General features: G+C 37.9%; 1 protein-coding gene across 1 annotated transcript in view; it reads right to left on the bottom strand.

Moving 5' to 3' along the window:
- Positions 1–4,141: 4,141 nt before the first annotated feature.
- The window catches only part of LOC122093246 (E3 SUMO-protein ligase MMS21), a 32,374-nt gene continuing 23,599 nt past the window's right edge, over positions 4,142–12,916 (bottom strand). Inside the window, exons 6-7 of the mRNA XM_042663533.1 lie at positions 4,641–4,726; positions 4,142–4,555 (exon numbers count right to left, since the gene is read on the bottom strand). Of these exons, the coding sequence (XP_042519467.1) occupies positions 4,425–4,555; positions 4,641–4,726 (217 nt within the window). The 3' untranslated portion in view covers positions 4,142–4,424. The remainder of the gene's footprint in view (positions 4,556–4,640; positions 4,727–12,916) is intronic.

Here is a 12,916-nt window from a genome sequence, read left to right as displayed (position 1 = left end):
GGGTGGTGGTTTGGGTTTTGGAGGGGTGTTGAAATTTTTGCCACCGTTACAAGTTTGATATTTATGACAAGGAAACCTTGTATACCCCCCGAAAAAACGACGAGGGTACGTTTTAGGACCTTTGCCCATGTTCAGGCAACACTTATGGGAGAAGTCAACTTTTGAACATGCGAGAAACAAGTGCTCCAATAATTTTGATCCAATAATTGGTGGATTAGTTTAATGCCTTGATCATCAAGAATAGAAAATGTTCCCAGTGTTGGCGTAATGTTCCCAGCGTTGGCATAGGGTTCAATTTGGCCTCTAGCGATCCACTAGTCACGATGTGAGTGGTGGGACCCCTAAATATTATTTTGATAAAAACATGTAATGATTTTATTTTTTGGTAAATAAAATACATGTAATGCTCCTACCAAAAAAAAAATACATGTAATGATGATGAATCTAAGGATGGTTTTTCTTTTCGAAGAATAGCTGGCTTTTTGAACTTCATAACCATTAATTCCAAAACATTGCAACGGTCTTATGGGGCTTAAGCTTGAGAGTATACATAATCTTGAAATTAGAATAGGGCAAATATTGATGATGGATGTAATACTAATCTATGGTTTGATAATTGGTATTTAAATATTTTTATTTGAGAGATGGAAATTGAGTCAAACTAAACCGATTGGGACCGACCGTTTATAGACCAACCCAGCCTGGACCATTTATTAAATGTGTCGGGTTGAGCCCGGCCCGTTTACAAACGGTCGGTCTTAGTCCTACTACTTAGACCGTCGGGCGCCTGACCGAGATCGACTGAATAACACCGCCTATTGTGCACCGGCCTGGCCCGACCCTTTTAATGATTGTAGAATACCTATTTTACCCCTCAAATTAAAGAGTAAAAAGTAAAAAGTAAAGACATGTTCACATTTTAAATAGTGGTTATATTTCGTATCATTTATTGATTTTTTTGTCATTTTTTTGGGCTTGCATGAGTAGGTTGGAATATAAGAGCACATTTTAAAGAGGGCCCGTTTAACATTAAACATGTCTGTAGCCCGGTTAAGGCCCGACTAAAGCCTGATTAAGGTAGCCCAATTATAGCCAGAGGCCGACCAACCGACCGAATATAAAGCATACCATGCCCCTCAATAACTAAGCCCGATTAGTTAAATAGGCAGACACGGTGCAGCCTTTGAAAGTCTTCAAGCTCGATTAAACCCGATCAAAACCAAACCGGCCCGACCAATTGACACCCCTATGATACAGGTTTTGAAAGGATTGTCAATGTTTCCTCTATTATCCAGGATGGAATCTGATGCCCAAGGCTTAGTAATTCCAATAGTCTAATTGAAGTTTCGTCGAATTTATTTTCATATTGTTAAGACCAAGAGCAAGTGGAGATTTGTGATCCTATGGCATGCAAATTCTTCAAATAAATTCACCTTCGTTCTTTGCATGGAATTTTATTATATAAAAATCTCCAAAAATCGTTTGGCACAAGATTGTTTGGTTTAGTTCAAATATTATAAGTCATAGTTTTATTGCTTGGCATGCTTTGACTTAGTCTCTTCTTACTCAGGAGTTTCTCTGCAGAGAAACCTTTCCATACCTAATTATTGTCGCTATTGATATTCTCAGAAAAATGTCGACCACCTATTATTTTTTATTTTTCTTTTCCCTTTTTAGATCTATTTACAAAGGGATCCTTGACAAGTGTTAGCCTCATTAAAGAACTATTCTTTCGTTCCAGAAGAATGGAGGTAAATATATCTATATATATGTATATATATATATTACGTCAATATCATATAGTATTGGTAAGTTTACCTTTAGCATTGTAATTCACTCTATTTGATGGGTAAATAATAAAAGAAGATGGACCTTCTCGTTGCTTTCTAAAAACTAAATCATGAAAGCCATTTCTTTTGAGATAAGAAATATGTTTCTTTTCATACATTCACATTGTGTTTGATAGCCAAGAGTAAAAAAGAAAAAAAAATTATAAAAATATAAAAATTATACTTTTTTCTTGGTTTAAGAAATTCTCATTGTGCTTGGCCTGTCCTGAACAGAAGATTTTCTTTTGAATATCAAATTCACCTTGGGAATGGTGAAGTTTTCTTTTGCTACCAAAAGAAAATCTTGCCAAACACACAAAAAAATATAAAAACTTTTCTTTTCTTTTCTTTTCTTCTCTTGGCTACCAAACACAGCCTCAGCAATGCTCATGAGTCCAATTCAGATGGTTTGCGTGAAAGGAATACCAATGTCGACCACCTATTATTTTTTATTTTTCTTTTCCCTTTTTAGATCTATTTACAAAGGGATCCTTGACAAGTGTTAGCCTCATTAAAGAACTATTCTTTCGTTCCAGAAAAAATGGAGGTAAATATATCTATATATATATATATATATATTACGTCAATATCATATAGTATTGGTAAGTTTACCTTTAGCATTGTAATTCACTCTATTTGATGGGTAAATAATAAAAGAAGATGGACCTTCTCGTTGCTTTCTAAAAACTAAATCATGAAAGCCATTTCTTTTGAGATAAGAAATATGTTTCTTTTCATACATTCTCATCGTGTTTGATAGCCAAGAGTAAAAAAGAAAAAAAAATTATAAAAATATAAAAATTGTACTTTTTTCTTGGTTTAAGAAATTCTCATTGTGCTTGGCCTGTCCTGAATAGAAGATTCTCTTTTGAATATCAAATTCACCTTGAGAATGGTGAAGTTTTCTTTTGCTACCAAAAGAAAATCTTGCCAAACACACAAAAAAATATAAAAATTTTTCTTTTCTTTTCTTTTCTTTTCTTCTCTTGGCTACCAAACACAGCCTCAGCAATGCTCATGAGTCCAATTCAGATGGTTTGCGTGAAAGGAATACCAATGTCGACCACCTATTATTTTTTATTTTTCTTTTCCCTTTTTAGATCTATTTACAAAGGGATCCTTGACAAGTGTTAGCCTCATTAAAGAACTATTCTTTCGTTCCAGAAAAAATGGAGGTAAATATATCTATATATATATATATATATATTACGTCAATATCATATAGTATTGGTAAGTTTACCTTTAGCATTGTAATTCACTCTATTTGATGGGTAAATAATAAAAGAAGATGGACCTTCTCATTGCTTTCTAAAAACTAAATCATGAAAGCCATTTCTTTTGAGATAAGAAATATATTTCTTTTCATACATTCTCATTGTGTTTGATAGCCAAGAGTAAAAAAGAAAAAAAAAATACAAAAATATAAAAATTGTACTTTTTTCTTGGTTTAAGAAATTCTCATTGTGCTTGGCCTATCCTGAACAGAAGATTCTCTTTTGAATATCAAATTCACCTTGGGAATGGTGAAGTTTTCTTTTGCTACCAAAAGAAAATCTTGCCAAACACACAAAAAAATATAAAAACTTTTCTTTTCTTTTCTTCTCTTGGCTACCAAACACAGCCTCAAGAATGCTCATGAGTCCAATTCAGATGGTTTGCGTGAAAGGAATACCAATGACTTCCTTCTCCAAGCTCCCAAACCCCCCACACCCCCGGAAAAAAATCGTCTGTTTTTCTTCATCCATGTTTTTCTTGTTTTGCTACCTTCAGAAGACGACATGTGGCATTATTTTAAGTGACCGGCCAAGATTGCATTAAAAACCAAACTAGATGTAATAACCCTCATCCAACTGAATTAATCTTGACCGTTGATGACACGTGTCATCATCTGCAACTAGCAAAACACAAGAAAAACAGGAAAGGAAAAAACAGACGATTTTTATCCCACACCCCCCCCCCCACAAAAAAAAAAAATAGGGATTGTGGTAATTAATGCTACTCGCCGACTCCAATTCTACAGTGGCAAGTTAAGGTTTGGACAAAAGTAGAGCTTGGCTGTACATGTAGCTTCAGTGTTGTACAGTAGCTTCAGAGTTACCATGGTTTCCCCAAGATCAATGTAGGCCAATTTTGTATGATCTCACTAGAGGATCAACAAGTTACAACAGAAGTCACTTTGTAAGCTCATACCAAAGTGATCAGCATTTACATGCACGAATACAAGGCAACTCTTGGTATATTACATCAGCAGTTCCTTGATTTACAGAACAGTACTCGAGAATCACCACTATCATTTAAAAAAAAAAAAAAGATTTAGTCGTTCAATAACCTCTTGCTTGGACAGCAACTCTTTAGAAAGTGTTAAAAGTACTGATTTGTTACACTAGTCTAAAATATGCGTACTACAGATTATATGACAATTGTGAATACATTATCTTATCCTCAACATCAAGAAAGCAAGGAGGGAAGGGATGGAATGAACAGGGGGAGTACTTACACACACCAACTATGCATCCCCCAACTCAAAGATGACAATTATGCCAATGAAATGCAATGGAATCCATTGTCATCTTATAGATTAGTATTGCTGCAGCTTCATAACTCAGTGAAATCTTCGACCATGGCTGGACATGCATTTTGCTTGCTCATTAAACGCAGTTCCTCAATTTCAACACGCAATAAGGGGTCACATAATATTCTCCCTGCCTGTAGTATCTTGGGGCAACCTGGGTGGAGATATCAGAAATAGAGGTTAATTATCAGGAGGGACAAAAAAACCAAACTTCAGAGAAGAATAGCAAACCTAATTACCTGCTACAGGACATTGAGGATGTGCACCCTTGGATTTCATGTAGTGCGGCACTGCATTCTTTTCATAAATATGTTTACAGTCCATGCTGCATATATAGAGAGGTGTTTAAACAACAATCCACAATACATATCAAGCCTATACAACGGCAACACATTACAATCAAAAAAAGGTCGTACCCAGAACATGAGGCTACTGCCACTGCTGGGTCTGAGGAAGGTCATAATGGACGCAGCCTTACCCCACTTCACAGAGAGGATGTTTCCAAACTCAAACCCACGACCACTAGGTCACAATATTCATAGAAATTGTTATATGTTTATTTCCCTTGCCATCTCTTATAGCCTTTCATTCATATGTTCTATAAACAAGAAAATTTTCATCAACCAAGAAATTCCATATTGTGTTCATCAATACACTTCTGAGACCTTAACATGCATAAATTTTGGTCATTATGGTGACTGAAATGTGCTCCAATACCAATGGTCCTATCCACATTTTTGCTCTTCTCGACAGCCATGAAATTCATAGTTAACAAGTGAGTATTCTCTAACTTATATACTTCTGAGGGGTGGGGATAATGAAGAATACATAATTATTGGAGGTATAAAAGCATTTGGAAATAAAACTCTTACATATGAGCAATGCTGCATGTTTAGTTGAGAGAATAATACAGAAGTGGTTGAATGGCCTGACAAATATGATCCCACTTGAGACATACACCTTATAGTTGAATAAAAACCCTGCCAAAGGGACTCATGTTTAGGGGCATTCGAGGGGAAGTCTAGGTCTTCACTCTTGATTTTATTTAAGTGAAAATCAAATTATACTCATGTACGAATTTTATACAACACGCAGTTGACGATTCCTCTGTTCTGTACTTTTTGTTTATTCTTTCATGGTCAAAATGTTAGCTTTACAACTCTCCCATCCCATAAAATGGTCCAAGTGGCACTTTTGATGAAGTTCTGCTTGTCATTTAAACTTCATTAAGGAGTTGATTCTTTTTTCAGACTGGGTGAGAAAAAAAGAAGTCCAATATCCCAACCAAAGATAAATGTGATGTAAGTTATACCATGGGCCAAGTTTGTTTCTTATCAAAACATTTTCTTGAAATGTGGAGGGAGGATACAGTGGATTAGCACATATATAGCTCCTACATCCACGTCGGACCTGTAACCTGCTATTCATGTTATGTTTCCTTCAACTAGCTGTTAAGGTTTCAATTTCAGATAAATGGGGTAAGGAGAGCAATTGCATTTCCCTGAAAAAGATGGAGTACACAATATTAAATGACCCCTTCAGCAATGCCTTCGGTTCGGCCGCATCCAGTTGACACTTTCTGAGTGCCAACCGGAGGCTGTCTTTAAGCAACAGGTGATGAGGTGAACCCATGGAGTGCTTTTGAGGCAGTGGTGTGGCAGGAAGACATGAAATCCACGGGGACTCTATACTCATCAAGTAAATGGTAATTTTTTATGATTTGATGTGACTTAATGTTGATTTTGGGTGACTTGATGTGGCTTAATGTTGGTTTTTTATAATATAAGGTATATGTAACATACTAAATAATGTTAGAGAAGCGGAAAAATAAAAAGAACACTTGGGCCCCTTAGTTGCCTAGACAACACTTATGCAAGCGCCTTGTCGCCTAATCGCTTAAGCACCCCTCCACCGCCTTGGGCCACCTTGACAACTATGGTAAAGGTAGGATACGTAAGAGATATGCTAGTTATTTTAAATTCTATTTTAGTTTTAGAGTTGGATCAGGAGGTATAGTTTGATTGCACATTTCAGTTTTATATAGGACTTTTTGTTTGTCTATATATACATTGTAATTCAACCATGGAAACACAGATTTGAAAATAGAAAAGTGTTGGTTACTCAACGTGAGCATGTGATGATAATGTGCCCCTCTCTCCCCTGCAACTCTGATACCAATTTGGTATCAGAGCTGAAAGACCCCATTGATCTCTCTCTTCCTTCCTCATGTATATTACCCCTACTTCTTCCCCAGCAGTTCCATATTCCTTTTCCTCTCTTCCCTATTTTTTCTTTTCCCATTACTGTTCTTCATAATGACAGTAGCACTAGGAAAAAAAAAAAACCAAAGCAACCCTCCTCTCCCATCTCTAGCACTGCAAGGCAACAACACCCCTATCACTCATCATCCTTTTCCCTGTGACCTCAATCGACCCCCCTAGGTTTCCACCAGCATCGTGAAAAAAAAAAAAAAAAGAAAAACAAAACAAAAAACTAAAACAAAACAAAAAAAAAAAAAAAAACTTAAACCTTGATTCTGTCACTACAGCCTTTCACCCCCCCTTGATTCTGCAGCAACCCCCTTACCCCTCCCTTCTACCTCTCCCCTCGTCACAAAGATTGATTTTCCTTCTAAAGTTCTCCCAGTGAGTGATCAAAGCTTCAGAGGAGAGAAACCATATTGATCATAAATAGGTTTCATCTTCGTAGCATAGTTGAAAAACCAGATTTTGACTCAAGCGAGTCACCCAATTCGAGTAAAATATTTTTGGAGAACCTGGTCAAGACTCATGTAGTGATGCAGATCAAAGCCTAAGAAGAAGACTTAGAATCAACTTCTGAAAAAAGAGTTTTTTACTGTTCACGTGAATAGTACCCCACGTGAACAGTAAACAAAATGGGTCCCATTGCCAGCTTGTAATGTGGAGAGATTGGAAAATAATCAAGGAAGATCATTTCCAGTTAATTAGGGAAGTTATTAGTCACCAACCAGCCTTATATGGAGGGGATATTTTGAAGATCTTGTGGATCCTATGGCCGAAAGGCGGAGAAGATTAAAGAAGATTTGACAGCTTGTTTTAGTGCTACATTTTAGGAAGTTTTCTTCCTGGTGTGGGGGATTTTATTTGCTAGAGATTAATTTCCCATTTTAATTAGATTTGCTTTATGTAATAGGAAGTTTCTAATTTTAGGACTCTTTATGTAGATAATTAATTTCTAATTTAGGATAAGATGGACTTTCTTTCCATGCAAGAAAAAAAGCCCAATTGATGTAACTGATTGGCATTATAAATAAAGGAAGAAGGCTAATCTACAGCTCACAATTGAATGAATAAAAAACAGCTTGGGTGAGATGCCCATGGGAAGAGTGAGATGCTCGACTCAACCTACCCACCCTATCCCCCTTCCCCATCTATCTTTTTCTTCCCCTCTCTACTTTTTCTGTTTATATTTTCATCTTTAATTTTTGTTACTAGTTTCCTGCGACACCATCAAATCTGGATTTCTGGACAGCAAGTTTCTTGGAGATTCTATCAGCTACTGGAATATCGGTCTTACTGTAGGGTTAGCTCTTGTCTGAACCAGATCTATATTATTTGGTATCAAAGCCTACCATGGCTACCATAGGTGAACTCTATAAGGAGGTGATGAAATTATCAAACAATATAACTGCTTTTGAGAAAAAGTTTGACACCAAGTTTGGTCTCTTCTATCGTCCACCTCCAAATGATGCTACCATGACAAAAGAAATTTTGAAGGGGATAAAGAAATAAATAAATTGTCCTCCCAAAGCGGTCTATCTTGAGAATTCAAAGCAGAGACAACCGACCAACGTTGCACTAGAGTTTGAAGAGGAGATCAAGAACGTTCCGGACAAAATTTCTATGGATACAATTTTCAATGACAAATCCGATTTTAAACTTGATCACATTGTGTTCATTATGCCGCTTGAATTTTTCAAAGAGTGAAGGCCCCAACTCCAAGATTTTGGTCTAAATACCCGTGAGCTGCCAAAGTATTGTTTTGGGCTGAAACTGGATGTGCACCATGCAAAGATTGTCCTTAAACTATACAAAACTTGATCATGAATCGTCTTAGTCAAATAAGACTAGGTATTTTTACCAAAATCATTTTAAACTCAGCTGAGTCTACTCATCTTTTAGAATACTATCAAACCTTTTCACTACTCTAGCAATTCTATTTAATTTTGGTATCAACTACTTTAGCAATTCAATTATATTATTGAACATATTTGCAATGGTATAAGATAAAAATTCAAAGATTCGTGATTCCTTCCTTTTTTATATTAAGTCTACATTTTTTTTTTTAAATAATGAAAAACAAAATGTGACTCACCTTGACAAGGTTTGACCACGCTGAGTCACCAGGTTATTCTGAAAGGAGAATCGAGTAAGAAAACCTGGTTTTCCAACTAAGCTTCGTAGTTAACCCTACACTCTAGCGTACACTATTCATGGAGTTGGAATCCTTTTCCAAACACTTTTCTTTATCATTTTCGCTCTTCAGAGGTCAAAGACGGCCCAAATTCCCACCCACCGACAAGTCTCCTTTTATCCCCAATTTTCCAATATTTCCCTCCCCAACGTCTTACTTGCTTTAAAGCCTAATTTTCTTATTTTTTCAGAACTACCCTTCCCTCTATTCTTATTATAGTTTGTCTCTTATTTTTTTTATTTAGCTTTAGAAGTTTGTCCCTCCCCCCTATACATTACAATACTCTAGTGTTTCTAGTTAACTTCAAATATTATGGTATTGCCACCCTATGAGGAATTTCAGCTTATTTACAATCTGTTATTATTATCATAAACTTCATTTTTATGGGTTTTTCCATTAACTCTTTGATTTAAGTATTCTCTTATTCATGTGGATCCATAGCGATTCCAATTAGGGTTTTCGAACCCCAGGTCCACCACCATGGTGAATATATTTGGAGAATATATCCATATCTTCACCATGGTGGCCAATAGTGAGATTCTCCAAGAGCTCAACTCCTATAAAAGAGAAACCGATACAAAAATTGACACACTCGTTGAAAGTGTCAATACCCTCACCGCAGTTGTTAGTTCCATCCATACTACAATAACAAACATGCAACCTTCTACTGACCAATCGTGGCTTCTAATGAAGGGAAGAGTCTCATGCAATCTAGGAATTTCCAACTACATCCCATAGAGTCCATCTCATGGTACACCACCACCATATCATACACCACTACCACCGCCACCACCGCCGCCGCCGCCACCGCCACCACCACCACCACCAGAAGGAGTTGGTAGACATGATAATTATGGAGCTGAAAGAGGAATGAATCTAGATGTATTCTATTTTTATGGGAATAACAACCCAAAGTAGTACTTTGATTGGGCTCACAATTTAGAGATCTTTTCAAATGGTACACGTTGACTGAGGTCAGAAAGATCTTATTTGCAGAGGCTAGGTTGAAAGATACGACTCGAGTCTCTGGATCAAGAACCAACACGAGATTCCGACTCGAGGCATTGGGTTAGTCACTTCTTGGGCTGAGATGAGTGAAGCCATGTGCCAGAGATTCTTGCCCACCAACTACAAGCAGCGTATGCACCTCAGGTTTGCAGTTGATATAGGAAAGCAACATAGTTGAGGAGTACGCCGCTAGGTTTTACAATTTAGGCACTCGATCAAGTCTTGAGTGGGATAAACTGGTATTAGTGGTATAGTTCCATAATTATTTCCACCCTCAGATCAATGTTCCACTAGTATCCAACTGACTGACTCCAATAGAGAATATTGTACAGTTGGCATACTAGGTAGAAAAAAGTCTAAAGCGGCATACGCTTGAAGTACATTTACAGATACTTTTCCTAGAGGTAACAGTTCCAGTCAACAACAGTCTTCTCCCTAGGAAAATTCATTCAACAAACCACAGACTAGTGGTTCACCTATGACATCTTCATGACCTAACCGACTGTATTCTCCACCTTGGCATTGTTCCAACTTCTGACAAACTTCCTACGATGCCAAGGGCTACCATTTAGTATTTTACGTGCAAAGGGCACAAGCATATTATTGCTTAGTGACCCAACCGTTGATAAGGATTCCTTTATAACTTATGTTCCAGAAGAGCACCTTGGTTTTGAGACTGTTCATTTAGAGGTAGAGCGTGAGCCAGGTGAAGTCAACAACGATGATAGTGATAAGGAGCGGCATCCTTGTAATGATCTTCGTCCTGTTTTGACCACTCACAGGGTCATTGGGGATGAAAATTGCCACCATAGCAGTATCTTCCAAAACCACATGAAGTACAATGACCAATTATGTACTATGGGGATCGATGTAGGTAATTGTACTAATGTCGTCTCTAAAGACGTTTGTAAGTTGGAAGACAAAGACACATCCAACTCCAACAAAGTTGCATGGGTGAACAACACTAATCTCAAGATTATTGATAAGTGTTTGCTCACCTACTCTTTTGACAGATTCATGGATACAGTACAATATGACATCCACCCTCTGAAGGTGTGTCATATTCTTCTTGGTCAACCATGGCTATTTGATAAGAAGGTAAAACCGAGGTAGACCAATTTAGTGGACAAAAATACAAAAGGAAAAAGCAATCTAACCCTATGAGTCCTAGTGATGTAGGAGTAGGTTACTCAATGGAATACAGCCCAAACAATTCAGATATGACTCTCTAAGTAGTCTTGACAGAAATCAGAAATAAAAGTAGGGAAAATACAAGTACAAGGACCAGAAATAACCCCAAAGAAATAAGTATAAAACAAAGAATAAACCAGTAGCAAGAACCAGCAATAGGACCCAAAACCCTAGGGAAAAATAGGCCTGCGGCTAGGGTTAGCAAGGGGTACCAGCGGTTGGAGAGGGGAGGCTCAGATGAGGCCCAAACTTGGATCGATTGAGGGCCCTAGGATACTGAACAAAACCCTCAAATATCTTTGAATTCTGCTGGCTGGTTTGGGAGATCCAAGACTTCTTGATTTAGGGTTTTCCAATGTGCAAACTGAGACTATTCAAGAACTGCAGCAGAATTCCCACAATAGGCCTCCAAGTGTGGATCGAGTGGTCCTCTTGGAGGGCAGAACAAAACCCTAAAAGGGCTTGCTGATCAGAACTCAGATTTGGAGGTTAATGGAGATCGATGGACTTCAAGAACTCTGACTTTCTGCTGGTCGATTCTGGTTCTGAAATCCCTTAACAGATCTCACTCACTAGTTCACACAGCAAACAATGACTAATAACAGAAAATAAAAGTAAAGAAAGAAGAGAGTAATCAAGAGAATTGTGGGTGGGAATGGCTATCTCAGCCTAGGCATCTCACCCACAGCTATCTCGACTGTTTAGAAGCAATTTAACTGCAACAATCTTTATTCATTCAAGTCTGAATTGTTTCTACAGCAGCCTCTCCTTTAAATAGAGGACTGAAGTTACAATAGTAGCAGTTGTAAACAAATTAGGAGTTACACTCCTACTAGGAATTAACAATAGCAACCCAGACAAATTAGGTAACTAACTATTGACTAATTAATAGCTACTTAAGGCTGGCCAATGGGCCCATACATTATGGGCCGATGGGCTTTTTATTAATTATTCACTATGGGTCGAACCCAGCTTATAAAGCTGGTTCGATGGCTACTCTACTTGGGCTGGGCTTTCCTCCTGCGATAGCTCGGCCCATGATGTGGATCTACATCACCTAGTCGATCCACAGCTGGTCTAGCTAGCCCAAGTTTATATAGGCCAGTTGTAGGGCATAAGAACTGCTCTATCGATTTGGGAGATTGGAATTTATTTATTTATTTATTTATTATTAGGGAAAAGGCTAGGCATGAATAAGGCATGCTAGCATCTATTGACCGTTGGATGATAAAGTTGTAAGAATTACTGTTGGATGAAAAAATGGTATCAAATAAAATGCTTAGTAGTTGTCCCTCTTTTTTAGAACCCATTTCTTACAGAAAAACTCTCTCTCTCTTACCCTACAATTCTTTTGTTCCCTCTCTCTGCTACTCCGGGAAGAAATCTACCAAAGAAGATTAGTCTTCCCTTCAGCTACTAGTCACGGTGGCACCGGAATGTGGTGTCTGCGGCAACAAATAAGTTCCTTAATGATGTTATGTGCTGGAAGTGGATGATTTGCAGAAGGGACGACAGGGGTGGGGTGGAGGCAGTGGGAAGGGAGGGTTGTGACTTGTGATATCGCCGGAGGTGGAGAGGGTTGGGGTCGCGGAAAAACAGAGGGGATGGGGTTGAGAGAAAGCAAAGGGTGTTGGGAGAGGGGTGTGTTGTAGGTGGATTGAACACAGGGCAGAGGTTGCAGTGTTGATGGAGAGGGACAATTTTACCGCTATCATGAACTATTGAAAAATCATATACTTGGAGCCATCGTTAACACCATAATAAAATTGTATGCCTTTTGCAAAAAGGGGATGTAGGTTGCAGCAGGGACCATCCAGTGGTTCTCCGAAGGAGGAAGAAGAAGGTCGAAGGAGGAAGAAGG

This window comes from Macadamia integrifolia, chromosome 11, assembly GCF_013358625.1.
Source record: "Macadamia integrifolia cultivar HAES 741 chromosome 11, SCU_Mint_v3, whole genome shotgun sequence".
In the NCBI taxonomy this organism is placed as follows: Eukaryota; Viridiplantae; Streptophyta; class Magnoliopsida; order Proteales; family Proteaceae; genus Macadamia; species Macadamia integrifolia.
Note: the sequence above shows the minus strand (reverse complement) of the source record. Positions and strands in the feature narration are given on the sequence as shown.